General features: G+C 40.1%; 1 protein-coding gene across 2 annotated transcripts in view; it reads right to left on the reverse strand.

The window, feature by feature from the left end:
- LOC109911671 (homeodomain-interacting protein kinase 3) overlaps positions 1-23,071 on the reverse strand; it is a 166,737-nt gene that overhangs the window by 48,092 nt on the left and 95,574 nt on the right. For both annotated transcript variants that reach the window (XM_048606953.1, XM_048606952.1), the window contains exon 3: positions 7,467-7,590. In XM_048606953.1, coding sequence (XP_048462910.1) covers positions 7,467-7,590 — 124 coding nt within the window. The remainder of the gene's footprint in view (positions 1-7,466; positions 7,591-23,071) is intronic.

Genomic DNA, 23,071 nt, shown 5'->3' on the forward strand with positions numbered 1-23,071 from the left:
GCTATTTTACACAGAATGGCCCAGAACTTGAAAGAACTGGCTGTTTGAATGAGTGTGTGCGGAATATGTCTGTATGTGTGAATGTGTAGAATGGATGTGTAAGAGCATGTATGCACTTAGGGATGGCGTGTTGTAGGGTGAGTACCTTATACATTTGTATTTGTGGGGTTACATGCACATGCACGCGCATGGGGATAGGAATGTGAGTATGGGGTATTGTATGTGGGTGTGGGTGTGTGCGTGTTTGCGCTGTAAGTGCATGGATGTATAGAGTGTGTGGGCATGTCATGTGAGTGTGAGGTATGTTCAGTAAGCATCCAAGTTTCGGTATATATGTCGGCTTGCAGGTGAGCGTGTGCTGGTTCCTGTGTAGAGGGTGGTTGTATCTGCGTGTGGAATGTTCAAGTGTGGAATCAGTGTGGGTGAGGCCTTTGTGTGTCTGGTGGGGATTTGTTATAGGTAGAGAGAGTCTGCATGTGAGAGCAGTGGGTTTGTGTAAATATGGGGGTACATGTATAGGTAGGTATGTGAGTGGGGTGGATGGGGTGGGTGCGCTTATGCAGACTGGGGGTGTGTTTGGGGGGAAAGGGTGTTTGGAGTGAGTGAAAGTATGAGTGAGTGAGTTAATGCGGTGGTGTCGTGCAGGTCTTTGCATATCGGTGGGGGGGTTTTGCATATGTTTACCTTAATCGGAGTAATATGTGTGTCTGTGTAGAGATGTGTGCATGCAGGGGTGAGGGTAGTGTGCCCTTTTCTTTAAATAAAACTAGACTGGCTCCAAGCCAAAAATCTGACATTTGGCTTAATGCAAAGCATGCTCCAAAGTTTCTGCAATCAGAAGGATTTGGTAGTCAGATGTGTTGATCAACTGCTGCCAGTACGACCATTTTTGCTTATTTTCCAGAGAAATGGGAGAGTAGACTAGTTTCAAACGACAGGGATTTTTGGCAGAGAGAAACAGTACTTTCAACATTAAACTCTAATAACTAAGTCAAACTGTTTTGGGGTTGTAATATTTACATAGGCTCGTGGCACTGCCCTAGAAGTTGAATACTGCCTGAATTAACAGCCCAGCAACTTTTAGCAGTAGTGATCCAGAGAAGACAGAAACAATGCCATTTATATGTAATATTTCATTTTCACGTACTCAGAATCCCCTGAACGATTCTAGCCAATTCGGTACTTTTGAAACGTATTCATTCCAATAATTCAGGAAACGTAGCAGTCAATTATGCACAGAAGGCTCCCAAATATTTGTAAACAAACTGTTCAGAGATGCTATTACACATCTCTGCAGTGGGTGGGACTTGAATCTGGTCCTCCTGGCTCAGAGCTAGGGACATTTCCACTGTCCATAAGAGCCTTTACAGAAAGCGCACTCATGCAGCAATGTGGTTTTTTTTGCAATATTGATTGAGGGATAAATATTGTTCACGGTACCAGCAAGAATTTCTCTCCTTTTCGTCAAAATAGTTAATGGAACACAGTTAACATTTCAAGCCAAAAAGATTCATTGATTCATATAGCACAGAAAAAGCCCTTCGGCACGTTGAGTCTGCACTAAAAAACTTCCACTAGAATTCCGCCAATCCCAATTTCCTGCACTTGTCCCATATCCTTGAACGTTATGATATTTGATGTACTGATCCAAATACCTTTTTTATATAAGAAGAGTTTAGCTCTAATTTTAGATTTCCAGTTGGGATAGAAATCGCAGGTGGGCAATAAGTACTGTGTCTAAATAAGGACTAGGAATCGGTACAGGCTTGGTGGGCCAAACTGCTTGTTCCTGTGCTGCATTGTATTGCATTGTATTGTATTTTGAAGAGCAGGGGAAATATCTCTGGTGCCCTGGCCTATATTGATCTTCCACTCACGGGCACACATTAGCTCCCAGATTAACAACACCTTACAACAACTGACATTATTTTTAAAAAATCTGATCATCGTCACAGTACTATTTGTTGGAGCTTGCTGACCACAAATTGGCTGGCATGTTTCTCTTTTTTCTTCAAGGAACACAGGGTGAGAAAACATCAAAGTTACAAAATGAAAAAAACCTAGCAATTGCTTGCTGGCATTTTTCACCTGAAAGAAGAAAGGTTCTTTTGGAATTTGCATTACTATCCAAAGCAAAGAGGTCAGTTGTCATTAAAACTGTCAGGAAAAAGAAAATAAAACGATCGTAGATTTTCACTGATCATCCAACTTCCTTCATCCTCCTGCTAGTCTGAACTCCTCTCTTAGTAGAAACTACAACAATCTATCCCAAATTAAATCTGCTAACTTGCAATATCAAAGTGTCCTCTGTGGCTCAATGAGTAAACTATTGCCAATGAGTCAGAAGTCATTTGTTCAAACTCCTCACCTGAGACATGACCACAAAAATCTAAGCTGACATTCCCAGTGTCCTCAGATCATCTCTGAAATTTCCTCTCAACTTAGTCCTCTTTCTCCCTCAAAGAAACATCAAGGGTATTAAAGGTTAATGAAAATTATACCAGAATGATGTTATAACCAATAGCAAAGAACAGTGTGCTCTTCTTTCTTGGAAACAGGACTACAGGGTGGCCTAATAGAAGTCTTCAAAATTTTAAAAAGTTTATTTAGGGTATACATAGTGAAACTGCGTCAGCATTGGTGTTATATTTTATCCCAGGACAGCTTCTGACTTCACATCATTAAGATCATAGATTTCCACTTCCAGAACATTGCCCAACTTTGCCCCTATTTCAGTTCATCTACTGCTGAAACTGTTATCCCTGTCTACATTACCTCTAGATTCAACTATTCCAGTGCAGTCCTGGCTAGTGTCATATATTCTAACTTCAATAAACCTGAGGTCATCCAGTGTCTTAAGTTGCAGCGAGTCCTATTTCGCTATCACCCCTGCATTCGTTGAGCCACACTGGCTTCTGGTCAAGCAAATTCTTGATTTTAAAACTGTCATCTTTGTTTTCATTCTGTGCAGGGCCTCTTCTGCCCTCTCAGATGGATGGAAAAGATCCCACAGCACCATCTTTTTGTATGGAGGGCCTTTGTTCATCCAGGTATCCTCATTGTGCCATTTTGTCTGGCTGATACACACTAGATCCTCAAAAACTAATTTTATAATGTGGAAAATGGCCAGAAAGCAACACAAACAATTTCTGAAGAAGGGTCCAGACCCGAAACGTCAGCTTTCCTGCTCCTCTGATGCTGCTTGGCCTGCTGTGTTCATCCAGCTCTACACCTTGTCAGCTCAGATTCTCCAGCATCAGCAGTTCCTACTATCTCTCTCACAAACAAGAATCTTTATTGTTTAAGGAATGATTTTGCTTAACTCAAGGGATCTTTCTCATACTTCCCTACAATTGCAATCACATTGATGGCTGTAACCTAAATGAACATTGTCAGGAACTTATATCATGATCTGTGTGCAACAAATGTTTTGATTGGTGATAACAAATACTAGATTGTTCGAACGAAACTATGAAGCAGAAACAGAAAAAAAACAAGATCCAGCATGTCACAAGATAATTTCAGATAAAGAAACCCTTATTATTTATCTCAAATCCAACCATGCTCCAAGTACTAGAATTCTCCCACTCAGCTTTCATGTCCCTACCTCACTTCCTATTATTTAGAGAAGAGCAGGGGAATTCTCTCCATCGCCTTAACTAATATCTATCTCCTAACCAACACAAGAAAAACAGATGCTATCTAGCCAATTTCTTCATTGCTGATGGTGGAACCTTGCTGTGCACAATTTGGGTGCCACATTTTCTACATTACAATGACAATTCTTCAAAATGAATTTCAGGAAAATGGATGGGCACTCAAGGGAAATAAACCCGCAGGAATATAGGGACAAAGCAGGGGATTAAGACTAACTGTTGTTATGGACCAGTCCCAACCTTCCTCAAAATATATTAAGAAGATATTCTCGACCCTAACTTTTTCTTATTAAGTGTAAGGCATTGTATTCCGGAGGCAACTGATTGGTCAAAGTACCAGGCTTGAAACAAAACACACCTTATTTATACATTATAATTAAAATAGAGAGAGAATAAAAATAAAAGAACTGGCTTACTGTAACTCTATCAAAATGCTTAACAAAGTATATACATTAAGTACAACTAATTAACTGTTTCAATAATAACATCCTATAAATACATACTTGGCAAAGGCAAATTCAGTAAAATAGATTGTCTCACACGCAATTCTAGCAGCAGGTACAGAACCCCAGCTTGTAGTTGTAACAGAGAGAGGAATAAGAGTTTTCACATCCAGCTTCCAGACTCAGCAACTGCAGAAAGCTAAAACTAAAAATCCTGGTTGTGTGGGAACTTGACCCCACCCATTCACGCTGCTTCTCTTGTTTCAAACTTACGAAAAAAACCCAAGGCCTCAGAAGCTGTTTACTTTATTCACCTTGGAACATTCTGCTCGGCATCTCTGTCTCAACTTTTCTTCATAAAAAGAAATGGGACAAAATACACCTCTTAAAGCCATAGTATTGTCACATTGTATTGTTCAAAATCACATTAGAAATAGGGGCAGGAATAGGCCATTTTGGCCCTTGAGCCTGCTCCATCTTCCAACTAGATAATGGCTGATCTTAGATTTCATTACCATTCTTCCACACTGTACCGGTACCCCTTGATATCTTTAACATCAAGAAATCTATTGATCACTGTATTGAACACAGTCGAGGGCTGAACCTCTACAGTCCTGCAAATAATTTGAAAGATCCAACATCCTCTGGGTGAAGAAAAGCCTCCTCAGCTCAGCAACCCTCTTGATATTCTAACACTGGGTCCCCTGGTTCTCACATCGCCACCACCAAACTTCATCTTGCATCCTTTCTGCATCAGCCTGTCAAGCCCTTTTTAAGTATTGTGAGAATTTTTTTTTTCCATTCATGGGATGTGGGCATCACTAGCTAGCCAGCATTTTTGCCCATCCTTAGTTGCCCTTGAGGAGATAGCGGTGAGCTGTCTTCTTGAACTGTTGCAGTCCATGTGCTGTAATAGACCCACCCTAATGTGCAGTAAGGGAGAAAATTCCAGGATTTGACCCAGTGACAGTGAAGAAATGACAATATATTTTCAAGTCAGGATAATAAATGGTTTGGTGTGGCTTGCAGGTGGTGGTATTCGCAAGTATATGCTGCCCTTGTTGCTCTAGGTGGTAGTGATTGTGGGTTGGAAAATACTTTGTAAGGAGACTTGGTGAATTTCTACAGTGCATCTTGCAGATAATATATACAGTTGCTACTGAGCAACTATGGTGGAGGGAATAGATGCTTGAGGATATAGTCCTTTGTCTTAGTTGGTATCCAGCTTTTTATGGCTGTTGGAGTCAAGTGAGGAGAACTCCATCACACTCCTGATTTATGCCTTGTAGATGGTGGACAGGCCTTAGGTAGTCAGGAGGTGAGTTACTTGCTGTACCATTTCAAGCGTCTACCCTGTCCTCATTTCATAGTATTTATATGAATAGTCATGTTCCATTTTTGGTCAATGGTATCCTGGGAATAATGAGGGATTCAATGATGGCAACATTATTGAATGTCAAAGGAAGATGGTTAGATTCTTTCTTGTTAAAGATGGTCATTCCCTGACATTTGTGGGATGCAAATGTTACTTGCCACTTATCAGTCCAAATATGCATATTTTCTAGCTTTGCTATATTTAGCCATGGATTACTTCAATATCTGAGGAGTTACAAATGGTGCTGACCATTGTACAATCATCAGTGAACATTCCATTTCTAACCTTATGATGAAGCAGCTGAAGATGATTGAGGTTAGGGCCCTACCTTGAAGAACTTCTGCAAAGAGATCCTGCAGCCGAAACGACTGATCTCCAACAACGACAACTATTTTTCTTGTTATAGGTATGACCCCAACTAGTGCAGAACTTTTCCCTAATTCCCATTGATTCCAGTCTTGCTAGGGCTCCTTGATTCTACACTCAGTCAAGTGTAGCCTTGATGGCAAGGACACTCAACCTCATTTCACCTCCGGAATTCAACTCTTTTGCCACTTGCACCTGAAGGGAGCCTGCAGTGACTTATGAACAAGGACACCCAGGTCACTTTGTACATCAACACTCCCAGTCTCTCACCATTTAAGAAATAATTTTGTTTTTCATTTCTGTTTTTACGACCAGAATAGATAATTTCACATTTTTACACATTATATTTCACCTGCCATGCTTTTTTGCCCACTCACTTAGACTGTCCAAATTCCTACTTTTTTACCCTCTTCCCAATTCACATTGTCAAAGAGTTTTGTGACAACAGTAACACTTAAAATGATATATTTAGTTCTCACATCCAAATCCAGAGAACTGACATGGACTTGCTGGGGCAAACTTCCTCCTTTGTACAGTTGTGATTCCATTGGAAAGAAACAAAAATCTGCCATTTACATTGTACTTTCTCAACTAAACAACATCCCAAAGCATTTTGCAGCCAATGGAATATTATTGAATGTAGTCTTTGTTATAATGTAGGAAACACAGCAACCAGTTTGTGCATAACAAGCTCCTATGGCCACAAACAACAATGTGGTGAATGCCTAGATAATGTGTTTGTCATTTTCTTTATGGGATAAATAATGGCCAGGGCACTCTGCTCTTATTTCAAATATTTTTAATATTTCAAAGATTCAACAGTCATCTTAGGTTTGTTCAATACATTTACATCAGTTACATGACCCTTTGATCTTTTGCTTATAAATTCTGTGTCTGATGCCACCTCTCTCACTAACACCTGAAGAAGGTGCGAGACTCTGAAAGCTTGTGTTTTCAAATAAACCTGTTGGATTATAACCTGGTGTTGTATGATTTTTGACATTCTTTCAAATAGAACCATAACAAAATATATCCATCTGAGAGGGCAGGAAGTGCCTCAGTCTAGCATCTCATCCAAAAGATGCCATTCTGACACTGCACTGCTCCAGAAGGAATGCACAAGAATGCCAGCCTATAATTTGTGGTCAAGTCCTAGAATGGGACATGGAACACGCAACCATCTGATTCAGAGGCTAAAGTGCTTCTCATTGCTTCATAGCTGCTGCTCATTGGGATACACTGTCAGGCACTTCATACATACGTTTCTAAAGCCACTACTTTAGTTCACACAGAGCACCCTATGCTTTGACCTTCATTAATAAAAACAACACTATTAATTCTGGATCGCCTGCACCCGTTTCCCTATATCCCTGATTCAAGCTTGACCTTAACTAACCACGGAACGAGACATATTCTTTTCATTTAGCAAGGTAACATCTTAAAACTGGCTAAACATGTAATAACGTTTTCCTAAATTGAGGACAAAATTTAGAACAGCAAAACATTGCTTACTCCTTTAATTGCGTAACGTGTCAATCATGATCACCCAATACCCAGCTAGGCTTGGTGAGCTGGAAGTTTCCCTTATGAGGCAGTTGTATGTGACAGTTAAAAATAACCTCTTACCTGGTCATATTCCAGTGCTCCTGGGTACAAAGGCCATCCAAGGAATAGTTCAGCAATCACACATCCCAATGACCACATGTCTATGGCTTCACAAAACGGCAAACCCAAAATAATCTCCGGTGCTCTGGGACAAAATAAGAAAAATGTGTTAGATGTGACAGATCAAGAGAGCAAAGAAATGTCATGCTCAGTCACAGCTTGGAACATTTACGCATAATTAGATTGTACAGGAATCAAATAAACAGCTCCTGTGAGATAGAATGAGACTGGCAATCTTGTATTGTCCATTTACACTGGCAATTACTTTTGATGCATTATTTCAGACATAACAGTTGTACACACACTGCTTCTCAAACAGCACACTGCTGGTTCCTGCTTGCTGTTCATCTTGCATATCAAATTTACAATCTGAGTTGAGCTGATGTAGCAGGGAGAGATAGAGCATGTTGATGCCAGGAGATGCTTAAAAGGGCATACGAACAGGAAATCAACCAGCTAGCAAGTGATTAATAGCCTAAAGACCAGCGAGAAGGCCATTTGCTGATCTAGCCTTCCAGAATAGCACTCAGAGGGAAGGAATAATTATCAATATATCTGATTCCTTTCAGCCACTGCCCAACAACAGGACCAACTCAGACCAAATGACTGAGGGGGGGACATGCACTAGGTCTAATGTTTCTGTTAAATGTCAGCCTACAGTTAAAACCTACAGTACAGCATACAATTTTGGTCTCTTTATTTAAGGAGCGGTATACTTTCATTTGGGGCAGTTCAGAGAATGTTTACTACTTCGATTCCTCTGAAGAGTGGGTGATCTCGTGAGGAACAGTTGAGCTAGTTGGAGCTGTACTCAATGGTATTTAAAAGAATGAGAGGGAATCTTATTGAAATATGTAAGACTCTGAGGGGAATTGACAAGCCTACGAGGATGTTTCCTCTTCTGGGGGAATTAAGAATTTGGGGGCATAACTTTGGAACAAGAGGTATCTCACATTTAAGTCTAAAATGAGGAGAAATTTCTTCTCTCTGGGTAGCTTGTTAAGCTTTAAAATTTTGAACCCCACAGCATAGTGGAAGCTGGGCCATTGAATGTACGCAAGACTGAGTTACATAGATTCCTGATCTACAAGGGTTATTTGTGGGGGGGAGGGGAACTGAGTAGAATTGATACCACAACCACATCAGCAATAATCATAAAAAGGTGGAGCAGACACAGTCTACTCCTGTACCTGTTTATTATTTTCTAATAACAAAAATTTTATAGGACGAAAGAGAGCTGAAATGAGAATTCTCAAATGAGAGGTTGTGGAGACTGAAACCATGACTACTGTGAGTTGGCCAAACGGAGGTGACAGGCACATACTGAGGCAGGAAAATATTGACGTGCGATGGAGGTGGGACCTGTGGTAATGTCGAGTGTGGTAGTGTCTGGACTGACAGGGAGTGTCTCTGTTGCACTGCACTGTCCCAGTGATGTGGTCTGAGTTGGTCTCATTTCTTTTTGATTATGCCTCCATGAAGAGCCTTAGGATGTTACTCTATGTAAAAGTCTTTGGAAAAATGGTGAATTTTACTGGGTTGTTACACAGCATCCTATTTTCAGAAGGCACATGGAATCATCAAAAGGCAATGCTGCAACAGTCTGTATGAGACTCAACGTGAACTGTATTTTTTTATTTTCCTGGATTTGCGTGTAGAACACCAACTCAGGCTGAGGCTGGCAAAACAAATTTGCTGGACTGCATTTGGAGCTGCATTGTGCTGTTGCAAAACAGGCCACTCAATCAAATGCACAGAGACACATTTTGTATTAGTGTCTCGCTGGGTTGCCTGTTTTGTGCCAGTTGGATCTGTTTGTCCAAGGCATAGGAACTGCATAATTGTAAATGCGAGGTGGGCATCCTCAAAACAAATGCTCTTACTATAAGAGTTGCAATCGTAGTCAGCTCCAAACCAGCCATTCCTTTTCTAAGCGTGCTAAAACTAGCCTTGCCATTTATGGTTTGTCTATTGGACTCAAGTGTGTGGAGTACAGCTGCATTCATGAACTTGAAATCCATTCCTTTATGTTAGTCATCACACTGCAAGTGTGTCACTTCATGTGGACACGTTACAAAGATTTTCTTTACTACTGGTGTTTGAATCACCTCACTATATGTGGCCATGCCTTCAGCTCTGGAATAATGTTCCTAAGCGTCCCCAAATTTAAGATGGGTCTTAAGCTCTTAAGTCATTGACCAAACGTATTGTGTGAACCACCTATCCTAATATCTCCTTAGTTGGCTTTGTGTTCATAACTTTAGTCCAATACATTGAGACACTTTGCTCCCTTTAAGATGTTTTATAAAAGCAAGTTGTTATTGTCGATATTGATACTCCACAGAAATGACAAGGGAAATCAACCAGATCTTAAAATATGAGGTAGGGAGACGGTCTCCTGCTTAAGGAGTACTCCAACTTAACACTCCTAAATAAGCCTGAATTCTCCAGGTCGTCTAAAAGAATATGAAACATCTTGTACCGTAAATGAAAGAATCACCACAATGAATCAAACATTGTGATAACAGGATTGAAATGTTCTTATAATTTTTATTAATCTGAATGCGCCATTAAAAATCTCACGAAATTCAATCCCCTCAGCTTCTTCCACATGTCATACCAACTAAACATCAACAATGTCATACCAACTAAACATCACACAATTGAGTCCTTTTAACACAACAATGTAATCAGCAAAGTATTCTCTCTCCACTCCACATGCCCCTATTCCCACCCTCAAGCTCATTTCACACAAAACCTTCCATTTGATTCTGTTCTCTAATATACTAAAATTCCTGGACAGTCTCCAACGCTCCAACCAATGAACACATCAATACTTGGTGCACATTAATCTAACATCAGAGTTGAGTCAAAACTAAGGTAAATAATTATGGTAGATGAATGATGCCATAACAGGATGTCTAACTCCCATGTGCTAAGGAGTCTCCTTACAAGCTGTCACAACACTTTGTTTCTATCTTGCATCAGAGCCCTCCCAGTCTCGATGTCCTGAGCAAGCAGCCAAGACCAACAAGCAAGTTCAATCCCTTCAGACAGATCACACATCTGACAGCCCATAATATTCAGCTAGTGCTGGAATCAGTTAATGGATGATGGCACTGGGAATCAGAGAAGCAAGAAAGCTGAAACTTTCACTAGCTTTTCTCCACACATTTATCCACTTCAACAGGAGTGCCTGATCACACGCAGAATTTAGGCACTTTACACATTTCTATGAGAGTAAACTCTAACTTTAGCTTTCCCATTGCATGATCTCAATAGAGTAGTCTTTGCAGGTTGCTATTAGCGAATGCAAGAACACATATCAGCGGCTCTATTTCCTCTTTGAAAATGTCCTTTTCCATTATCAAATATCTCAACGGCATGGGAGAGAACATTGAAATTTCAACAATCTGCAATATGTGAGATACTGAGTCAATTTCTTTTGATTAGGATCAACAGAATACACACAATCTTGTTCACAAGTTAAATATGGCTAAGGAAAGTTGTTAGTCTGTCCAGGAAACATCCCCCTCTCCCACTGCAGCATTTCATTCCTTCTTCACTGATTCCTTGGGCCTTTCCTCTGCTACCCTACCTGAGAATTAATGCAGAATGTTGATCATGCATGATGAAGAATAACTTCCGAATAATAGATCCAAGCTTTACTCTGTGAGTCCTTTTGTCCAAATAATACTGTTTTATTTGGATCAATATTCCTGATTAATTTTCTCATACTGTTTATTCAATTACAGTTGTGTTGAAGTATCAGCCATCTCCAATGGCAGATTAGCAAATCCAATTGAAAGATGCCCTTGATAAGCCCACATTATCAGGCTTTTGAATGGACCTCTCAAAATGTTAATGTTGATCACTTTCTCTACACATTCTCTGCGGCTGTAATACTGTATTCAGCACTCTGTTCTACTACCCGATTCACTTTGTATGGTACGGTCTGCCTGTACAGCACACAAACAAAACTTTTTACTGTATCCCAGTACATGACAATAATAATAAATCAAATCAAATACAGATTGTTGCACCAGTAACGCCAGATTAGCCAAACTTGTCTAAGCTCGTCATATGACTGCTTCAACCAATCAGAATGGAGTTAGACCACAAAAAAGTACTAAATCACAGGTAAGCCATCATTTGACATTGAAGTCTTCCTGTGAAAAGGCATGCAAAGCCTTTAAGTATGGCTTGACCTGGGACAAAAGTAACAGTGTTACTTAGAGAGAAGGTGAGAGCAATAGAGTAAGTGGAAAATTAGCATGAAGCCAAACCGGACATTGCACCATTGAGTTTATCCACTATTCTGAATGACGAGGCAAACATTTTGGAAGACTTTGAAAAGCAGACACTCTCTCCAGCAAGGAAGAGGTTGGGACCGGTTGCCTCATCCACCATTGATAAAACTGTTACCACTGCTCAGCGAGTACACCCCAACTGTCCTACAGACCAGATTCATGGAAGCCACAACTGCTGAAGGGGAATGCCAACCAACACAATGGTGAGGCTCTTTCTGCTTGCCAGTGTGTGGACAGCATGGAAATTCCAGCTAAAACAACCATGGAAACTTTTGCAGAAGTGGATAACATGCAAAGCTGCACAGCAGAACTGACAGATGATGTAACTGTAGATGCAGTACATTCTTTCACTGAATATGAAAGCACATTGTTCACCTGTTTCCCTAGCTGAAGCTGCAAATGCTGTAGAAATGCTTTAGGATTTTGTAGTGCAGCACAAAAACATGTTTGACTGCACTGATGTTATTAAACTGTACCATGCTCATCCAAAGACAGTACATTAAGAAGAAACAGATTACTGATTCTTTTTCCTCTCTGGAGCTAACTCACCAAACATGTTTCAATGTTTTTTAGAAGGCCAAGCCTTTGTACTGCATGAACAAACTGAATCAAAACGTTTTCCATACATTTAAAAACCGAAATAACTGTGGAAGCTGTAAATCAGGAATAAAAACAGAAGTTGCTGGAAAAGCTCAGTAGGTCTGGCAGCAGAACTGAGAAAGGGTCACCAGACCCGAAACATTAACTCTGATTTTTCTTCATAGATGCTGCCAGACCTGCTGAGCTTTTCCAGCCACTTCAGTTTCTTTTCCATACATTTACTGTTTTACTGTTTTCAGCTTAGCTCACAGGGGAGACTCTGAGGCACATTCTGCGGATTTCATTCCCACTAATAGGAATTGAACACAAAAAGCTAGGCTGGCGCTCAATTTCAGTACTCAGGAAATCCCGCATTGTTGGGGTTACTCTCCTTCAGATGAGGTTGTGGGATTTTTGGTGGAATGACAGATAGTCAGAAATTTCATGCCATTCTAATAAACCTACATTCAAAGTTTCAATGTGAGCAGTCTTGTATGGAAAAAAAGTTCACTTAGCTTACAATTCTGAGACAAAATCTGTGCTTGTACTGAATATTTTTAAGTAATTTCGCTAATGAGACTTCACAATCACCATTAACTAGGTAGCCAGAAGCAATGTTAACTGTAGTGTGCGGGTTACTTAAGGCCTATATTCACCAAACAAGAGGACGAGTATTGAAAGAGGTTTCAAGTTACCAAATGGCTTGGGAGAATTACAAAGACAATATAGTGTCACAAAACCAATATGTGCAGGTGCTAATGAAAGAACAGGATTACTGTACCACCAAACCTGTCAGAAAGATGATAACATATGTCAAATCCAGGAATACCCTAAAGGCTGGAAACAGGGCGAAGCGGACTGAGACTGATTTTGATGTAGTTAATACCCGCGGTGTGATAAAAAAGGCTGAGTGCCTTATAGAATTACATGGGACTTTACAGCCAGAAACAATTATAGGCCTGAAGCGTTAGCTCTGACCCACACCTACACCCAAAACATGCACGCTGAACTTTTGTTCTTGTTCCAAAACAGTTTTGCTTTTGTATTAGGCATTGATATTCCATATGTTTAAATAAGCCTTTGTCTTCCTTACTTCATGTAACATTATTGATATATCAGCAATTTTTTTCTCTCTCATGCTTGTCAATATTCCCTTAAATATAGATTGTGCTATTCACTTCAACTGCTCCACATGATAATGGTAACTGGTTCCACATTCTCACCATTTGGAGCAAAGAAATTTCAGTTGAATTCCTTACTGGAGTTTTCTGTTATTGGCCTTATATCTGTGGTTCCTAGTTCAGGACACCCCCACAAGTGTAAACATCTTCTTTATGTCCTTCCTGTTGAATCTCTCCATAACTCTAACTTCCTGTCATGTCACTTCACAGTCAAAAAGCAATCGCATTTTGTGAGGTGAGAGTGACTGCCCTTGACACTAAGACGCCAAATGTGGCATCATGGAGCCCCAGCAAAATTGAAGACAATGGGAATCAGGAGGAAAACTCTCCATTTGCACAAATAAAGTTGGTTGTGGTTGTTGGAGGTCAATTATTGCTGCATGAGTTCTTCAGGATAATGTACTAGGCTCAACAATCTTTCATTGCTGCATCAATTACTGTCACTCCATTATAAGGACATAAGTGAGGATGTTCAGTGGAAAGTGTTAAGGAGCATTCACTTTCCTCAGGTACAGGAATAACATGTGACCATCTGCAGCAAAGCCTAGAGAACACTCAAGCTTGGGCTGCTAAGGGACAAGTAATATTCACTGCTCAGCATCCTATCTTCCACAGGAAATTCAACAGTAAACATTTCTTGATAAACATAACTTGTTAGAAAAAGCTTTCATCTGAAGAACCTTCCTGAAATATCTGAAGTTGGCTCTTTGCTGCAAATGCCCATTCGTGTGATATTTCTGACTGTCAATGTAATTTTTCATTTTACTAGGCAGATATAGGAATATCTTTTGATCCCCATATCCTTTGATCCCTTTAGCCCCAAGTACTATATCCAACTTACTCTTGAAATCATTCAATGCTCTAGCCTCGATTGCCTTATGTGGTAGTGAATTCCACAGGCTCACGACTCTTTTTGGGGAAGACGTTTTGCTTCATTTCAGTCCGATATGGTTTACTTACATCCTTAGACTGTGATTCTGATTCTGGATTCCCCTGCTATGAAGAACACCCTTCCTATGTCTACCCTTTTATAGGTTTCTGTGAGATTCCTCCATTCTCCTGAACTCCAGCGAATATAATCCTTTTCAACCTTTCCTCACATATCAATCTCGCTGTCCAGGAATCAGTTTGGTAAACCTTCACTGCACTCTCTTTATAGGAAGAACACCCTTCCACAGATAAGGAAATCAAAAAAGCAGCAGACATTTTGGAATCAGCAAAATCAAATTGCAAAATTACTTTCCTGACTGCACAAATGCTTTTGACAAACTCGCTAAGGAGGTAAAGGGGGCATTAATTAGCTGTGTGCAGGCACCCTGTTCCTACCAGAAATTTGAAAATTCGAAACTTTCCCAGAAATGTCAGGTCTCTCTGCTAACCTTCAGGGCTGCGAGTTTCAAACTACATTCACAATAGGTAAGGACCCCGTGACTCTTCTACAGCCTGTTTATGCAAATAATTGTACTTGCTGAAAATTCTCTCAGTCTTGTCCCAAAAACGCCACTAAAAATAATTTGTGGATGAGAGATAGGAGGGGATTGCTGTCAACTGAAAATTTCAAATCTGAGATTGATAATTTTTTATTAGGTAAGGGTATGAAAGGTCATGAAACCAAGGCGGGTAGTTGAAGGAAACCTACAGATCAGTCTTGATCTAATTGATTAGCAGCACAAGCAAGGTGAGCTGAAATGATCGGTGTGCTGTAAGATTCTCTGATTTGTGATATGTCAGTAGTCATGGAGGCAGAGGAGATAATACTGCTATGTCGCATTCATGCTGCAGGGTGACTGGTTCCCCTGGCTGGGTTGGTGTAATGCAGAATAACTCAGAACCAAATTAAGCATCACACATAAACCCTAAAGACAAGTAAATTCTCCATCTGTTCGTTTCATTCTACTTGAACAGTATTTTAAAACAAAACTCAGAGGAATTAGGTCACTAATGTACAGATGAAAAGAAAGAAACAAGTTAACAATCTATATTCTGGTGTGTATGATCATAAACATATGGCTTGTATACAATGTGCACAATGGGTGCATGCACATATGCATGTGGTGTGTTTATGTATGTATTTTGTGTACATGCAATGTGCACACATTCTTGTGTATGTGTTTTTGTTAAAATGTATTTGGGTGTGTGTGTGTGCACAGCATACAATGCCTAAGACATTGAACCAACCCAAAAAATATCTAAATTATTTCTCCAATTCCTTTGCCAACTTTACACTGAGGCAATTTTTTAAAATAGTAAATACACCCAGGCCACCTCCTAGTAGTGCCTGGCCAACAAGGCCAGAAATTTGACAACTAGGTTCTTTATTGCTGTCCTCTCCTCTAGAAATTTTATTAAAATGTCGCGGCTTCACTATGTATCCAGACATTCTCTTATTTTAAATACCACAAATATCAAAAGACAAAGTACATGCCATCCCTTCCTGTTGCTCAATTCTTCAATCGTGTCCCTATCTTTGTACAGCCATGGTCATCTTGATAAGGTAAGGACGAAGCATGAGAGTCACTGTGCTTAGACACTGAATCAATGACTTCCATTTTGAAATACCATGAATAAAGTCAATCTCCAGCTACTCATTTGCTGCTGGCAAAAATAAGTAAACATCTGGCATGTCTCCCGCACTTTGTAAGATCTGGTTGGAGTGCCAACCCACATCCCATACAGGTCCTACCCAATTCCCACATGACTCTCAAAATCTTGGCAAATGAAGCAAACTATTCAAGCATTGACACAATCATCCAGTACAGTAGCACAAAATAACATTACTGCAAGTACCCATGTCCGTTCACTGTAAAAATCATAAAGTACCACAAACTACACTGTAGATGGGTCAAATGGATAGAATCAAAGGCGATAAATTTCATTTTTAAAAATACATTTCAAATAAAAATACCCTTGGCCTAAACCAAGCCTTAGCAACTTCCTTGTCAGTTTTTATTCAGTGATCTCAGAAAAGTTTCAAAAAGCTGCTATAAACGGATGGCATATCCTGGACCGGAGACAGTCAGTAAAGAGAGGTCACTTTCTCAGTCAAAGCAAAGGGACAGCGACAATGAATCGCACACAGAATGTCATAAAATATTGTCACTGAACGGAATGGACGTTAGTCTGTTCCGACGATGCAGCTATTTCTGGCCAGCTTTAAACGACAATAAAAATACCGCACTGACACAAAGGACATGCCTGCACACAATAAGTGCGCATTCACACATAATATGCAAATACAACATAAATGAGCATGCGGATACAATGCAGAGTCATACACATAAACAGAACACACACAATTGCACATGCACTTCAGAACTTTTATAGTGTGATGAGTACCTGCAGAATCACTGATAACTCAAAGCAAGTTTGCCTGATTCATTAATAGGAAGACTCAGCAAAAAAGCAGGCTCATCCTTTCAGCTGGTAATTGTTAATGAGTTTCCTTGCACACCTACTGTAGAAAATATATAATTCATCCAAACCAATGTTCATCTCTAAAACAAATAGCTACAATAGCTCAAAGTATTTACACCATTATAACAGGAAGTTTGCAAAGACTAAAAGGTAAAGTCACCACAGTCCTACTGGACTATAGGGCCACTCTCTCATTAGAGAGAGAGAACTGGTGGTGGTTTAAACTGAGGGTCACCACACCTCAGGCAAGGGGTGAGGTTGAGAAGGACGGTCCTTCATGCTAATGTAAAGACTACCACAGCACTTATTAACATGTCTGCCAGACTATTGTTGAGTTCACAACAAACTTTCATCACTATGTACTCATATGTTGCAGAGTGGGGAAGAAGTTATGGCAGGAATTTGCAGCTCACCATTGGTGCTGAGGCCCTAAGGCCCTAATTCATTCCCTAAAGCTCTATACCTCTGTCTTCCAGTTTAAGAAATTCCTCAAAACCCACCTTCTATGTCAGGATTTCACTGTCTGCCCTAATATTTCCTTCTGTGGCTCAGTGTTCAATTTTGTCTGATTTTGACCCGTGAAGAGCCTTGAAACTGTGGACTGTGTTAATGTGCTATATATTTCAAGCTGTTAGTGTACAGGCAAATTAATTCTTGGCTTCATGCCCTTTTAAGAGCATAGTTGTGCCTTGGCATTGTACAAGCAGAAAATTGCTGATTTATGGAATTGGACTTTGGACTGCTTAGAGACATAGCACACATTGGTAAACATTTTGGTCTCTCCAATTTCAGAACAAAAGCCTGAAACTCAGCTATGATTTCTGAACCTTATCTGCAAGCACAATTGCCTTACTACTGCCACCAACAGGAGATGGGTCTTGGTGAGCAAGCTCTTGACTTCATCTAACACACTACAGTAAGTGTTAAACATCCCAGGTTCAACCCACTATTGTTGTCAATTATCTCTTAAAAAGTTTGGAGACAGTAAGGCTGTTTAGTGATATTGATGGAACTGGAAACACTCTTCAATTTCACAACAATATCCATTTATCCACAGTATACAAAAATCAGCAGTTTTGTTTCCAGCCCATTACTGCTTAAGTTACAGAGATGATCAACTTAGTAGAATGTACACTCATGACTATTCACTTGTTCACAGAACGGGCTAAAACCAGCAGATTGAGCCTGCCACTTAAAATATTCTGATGTTGGTAAGGAAACCTTGCTCGAAATTTAAGAATTGTTTCACATTCAGGGTGGCTCTGACTGAATGGGAGCACTTCTGCCATCAGAATAGGATGTGGGCATTTCATTGCATCACAAAACAAAATCTTCCAAGTCTACAATTATTCAGGAAAACTTCAAAAATACAGTCTGAGAAGTCCCACACACTTTTCACACCGATGCGCTGTCTGCGCTTTAATCAGACAGGATGCCAAATCATGTTCCACTCTGCAATCAATGCAATGCCTCAGTAACCTAGATGTCAATTTTTCATAATACAAGGAATGTTAAGAAAACTGCCATCCTTGTTCTAGTGAAGGGTGGGAAGCATTCCAGTGACTCTTTCAAAGAGTCCACTGGTTGACTAGTTACAAGGTATGCAGCTTGTTTGAGATTTACATGGGCGAGCGCCAAGCAAGCCACAGTGGAGATTGAGTGTGACAGTTGAGAGGGGATTGGGAAAGGGATTTCACCATCTACTGTTTTAAGAAGCAGAAACCAGCAGATATAGGATACCAAAGCAAAACAGATGGGAAGTAGAAATGAGGAACCCTAAACCTGCTCTCACTGCAGAATAGTGCATTGCAGCTGTGAATTAAAATTCACTCTTGATGAAATTCGTTTCAAACGTAATGTGTTAGCTGCTCCCTGGAAGCCAGCTTCCCAAGGTAAGGGTCATAGAGATTAAGGAGTCAAGAGTAGAACATCCCATGCCTATTTTGCCATTCAATTAAATTACAGATGAATTAAATCTTGAACAATCTTTTACAATTTTTCATGCAATGAAAGTATCAACAGCAAAGCCATTTTTTATTATGTATTCCTAATTGATTGCCCTCGAGAAGGTGCTGGTGAGTAGTGTTCTTGAACCACTGTAATCCAAGTGGTGCAGCTACACTCATAAAATAGTTGAAGCAGGAGTGCTGGGATTTTGACCTAAGGACATTGAAGGAACAGCAATATAGGATTGGATATTACATGCCACCATATTGCTGTCACTGAGTGACACCGATAGAGGGAGTGACTGTTAAGAGGGTGGATAGGATGCCAATCAAGTGCTTTGCCTCATACTTGACTGTGTCAAAATTCATCCAACCACATGTTCAAGAGCCATACCCAAGAAAAATCTATCAAATTTAATTTATGAACTATCAATTGACCCCCATTCTCCTGCTTCAACAGCTTTTGAGGAAGCAATTCCAGATTTTCAGTTTTAATAGCTGGACCATCACTGTATGTCTGTCCAAAGCAGTGGATTCTTTCTTTTCCAGCAAGAGAGTCTGTTTGACTAGAGTTTCAAACCACTGGGGCATAACTGGATGGATGGGCATTACTAGTGGAGCAGGTTCAAAAGATTGAATGGCCTACTGGCATCTACCTGGCAATGTGGAAAATTGCCCAGGTTCGTCCTGTACACAGAAAAGCAGGACAAATTCAACCCAGCCAATTAACTCCCTGTCAGTCTACTCTTGATCATCAGTAAATGATCGAAAGTGTCATCAACAGTGCTTTCAAGTAGCACCTGCTCAGTATCGTCCAGTTTGGGTCCTGCCAGGCCACTCAGATCCTGACCTCATTACAGCCTTGGTTCAAACACAAACAAAAGAGCTGAATTCCAAAGGGTGAGGTGAGAATGACAGCCTTGTTATCAAGGCCACGTTTGATCAAATATGGAATCAAGGAGCCCAAGTAAAACTGAAGTCAGTAGGTATCGGGAAGTAAACACTCTGCTGGTTAGAGTCATACCTGGCACATAGGAAGATGGTTGTTGTTGTTGGAGGTCAATCACCTCAGGTGCAGGATATCTCTGCAGGAGTTCCTCATGGTAGTATCCTAGGCCCAACCATCTTCAGCTGCTTCATCAATAACCTTCCCTCCATCATAAGGTCAGAAGTGCGAATGTTTGCCAATGATTGCACATTGATTGCAATATTCAGCACCACTTGCAACTCTTCAGATAGTGAAGCAGTCCATATTTAAATGCAACAAGATCTGGATAATCAGGCTTCAGCTGACAAGTGGCAAATAATATTTGCACCACACAAATGCTAGGCAATGACCATCTCCAATAAGAGACAATCTACTTTTCGTCCCTTAACAGTCAGTCGTGTTACAACATCCTGGGGATTACCAATTGACCAGAAACTAAACAGGCTCGCCACATAAACACAGTGGCTCCAAGAGCAGGTCAGAGACTAGAAATACTGCGGTAACACATTTCCTGACTCCAAAAGCCTGTCCACAATCCACAACTCACAAATCAGGAGTGTGATGGATTAACCTGCCTCCCCCCACAACTTGCCTGGATGAGAGCAGCTCCAACAACACTCAAAAAGCTTCGCGTCATTCAGGACAAAGCAGCCCGTTTGATTGGCATCAGAAACACCACCACCTGCAAGTTCCCCTCCAAGTTACTCACCACCTTGACTTGGAAATATATCATCATTTCCTCACTTGTGCTGGGTCAAAATCCTGGAATTCCCTCCCTAAGGGCACTGTGGGTCTACCCAGAGCACATGGACTGCAGTGGTTCAAGATGGGAGCTCACCACCACCTTCTAACGGCAACCACAGACAGTAATACATACTGCATGCAGAATGACCTCAAAATCCCCATGTCCAGCATACTGACAGGCACCTTGACTAGTACTACTACCTCCATAACCAGTATCAGCTCCAAAACCAATACTACTGACACAATGACCAGTGATACTTGTGATAGGACCAGTTCCTCCCAAATCCCATCGTACAACATCTTTTATTGGTCACATACACTGGTTTTCCATTCTGAGTTTGGCGTCCTGTCAATATTTATCACTCGGTCGATATCACAACAACAGATTATCATTAGCACAATGCTGTTTTTCAGAGTTTATTATGTGCACGGTCAGTGAAGCAGGGTCACTGGACCTGCAACATTAACTCTGATATCTCTCCACAAATGCTGCCAGACCTGCTGAGATTTCCCTGGAATTTCGATTTTTGTTTCTGATTTCTAACATCTGCGGTTCTTCGGTTCATTTGTACGGTGTGCAATTTAGTTACCATAAAGACTACCAGTGTTTTTATATTTTAGTTTTTGACTGCAAACTAAAATGGAAATTGACCGTTTTAAAACCAAGGACTGGGGAAGGAATTAGTGCACTTTTGAAAACAAGTAACTGTCATTGTGAGTTACCAATTGTCGTTTTGCAAGCAATATGGGGAGGTAAGATAAGTCACATTCTAACTAGTGACTATGAAACTAAACAATCAATGTGTACATCCCCTTTGTCTTCGGTAAAGAGGTGAAAATCAGAAATGAAGGACTTTGGAGAACAGGAGGTCGTGGAAGGATAAAGGAACAGTTCATCTGAGCCAGTCAACTGGAGCTACTGAACTGATTTTCCAGTATTTTGCCTTCACCCAAACCAATGGCTCCAACAACCACTTTTTTTTTGCCTGCCTGTGTACGTGTGTGCGCATTTGTTAGGTTTTTAAAAGGGGTTGAAGTTTATTAAATAGAATTATATGTTGTTAGATCATAGTTACTTGCCTGTGGATAAAATTTTACCTATTTGTAATAAATAGTGGCTCTTTCTAAGTACAGAAACCTGGACAGTGTTTTCTATTAATCGGAGACCAATAGACAGTAAATTGGGGATTCTGCATACCTTGAATAAATTTTTAACTTTTGTGATGTTTGTCGGATTCGTGACAACACTTCAAAATTATTGCACTGACCGTAAGCATTTGAAGATGGCCACTGGTTGGGAAAAGTGCTGTATAAACTGGTCATTTATTTTTCAGGCAATGATTGCTGACATCCACAACTACAGACAACTGTACATGCGTGCCAATCTGGAAAGGTGCATAAGCAGATCCGCTACGCCATCACGTAAAAATTCAAAGACATCATATGCAAAGGTTGTACTGCGCATTCTCAGGGAAGAAGTATGATATGAAAACAGGGTTCAGCAGGTAGTTTGGGGTATATTTACCAACCAATTTACAAATTTATAAGTGAGTAAACACTCCTGATTCAAAACAAGTTATGCTCAGTTCTCTATAATAGATTAAAAACAATTTTTGCTCTACACCTCATGTAGATTGTCTGTACATTTTACTTCTTGTAACACCCTTCATTCAAATTATTGGACAATAGATGTCTTATTTATAAAATATCACCAGCAAATCCCCATATTAATTACCCACATAATTCTAATTACTCCAAAATTTCAAATGATTGAAAATTAACTATCTTCATTTGCTAGAGACGCAAGTGTTATGTTAACGATTTCCTCCTTATTAATTTCTCCTCTTTTCCATTTGCACGATTCTTGCTGAAGCCAATGCAGCATTGCCCAGGCAATTCTTTTCATCGTCACCTTTTTAGTGACCACTGGCTGTAGTCTGGCTCTCACAAGCTTCAGTTCCAAGATTAGCACAGTAAACGACCCATGTCTTAACCCAAACCTTGGAGTCAAAGTCATTACAGCCCATTAAGTCCTTGCCCTTTCAACAATTTTCATTTTGTTTTACTGAATGGGTAAATTCTATGTAAGTTTTGTGTGATGAAATACATTATAAACTCTACAGTTCCATTTGGCAGTGCAATATAGTATTACAAGCAAGCAGGAAATCTACCACCACCAACTTCTTTAAACATTTTATCCAGTTTCAGCTACTGAATAAGTTTCTGAACATTTAATTTCACTATATTCACATGAACATTTGATCTGCAGAGTTTATGATGCATCTTGACACAGTTACATAAAAAGTACAGCACAACAAATTGCCATTTGACCAGAACATCTATGCTCCTGACAAATCTCTTCCCATCGTTAAATGTTGAGAAATTCCAGATTAAAAATTTCAAT

This window comes from Rhincodon typus, chromosome 17, assembly GCF_021869965.1.
Source record: "Rhincodon typus isolate 14 chromosome 17, sRhiTyp1.1, whole genome shotgun sequence".
Taxonomy (NCBI): Eukaryota; Metazoa; Chordata; class Chondrichthyes; order Orectolobiformes; family Rhincodontidae; genus Rhincodon; species Rhincodon typus.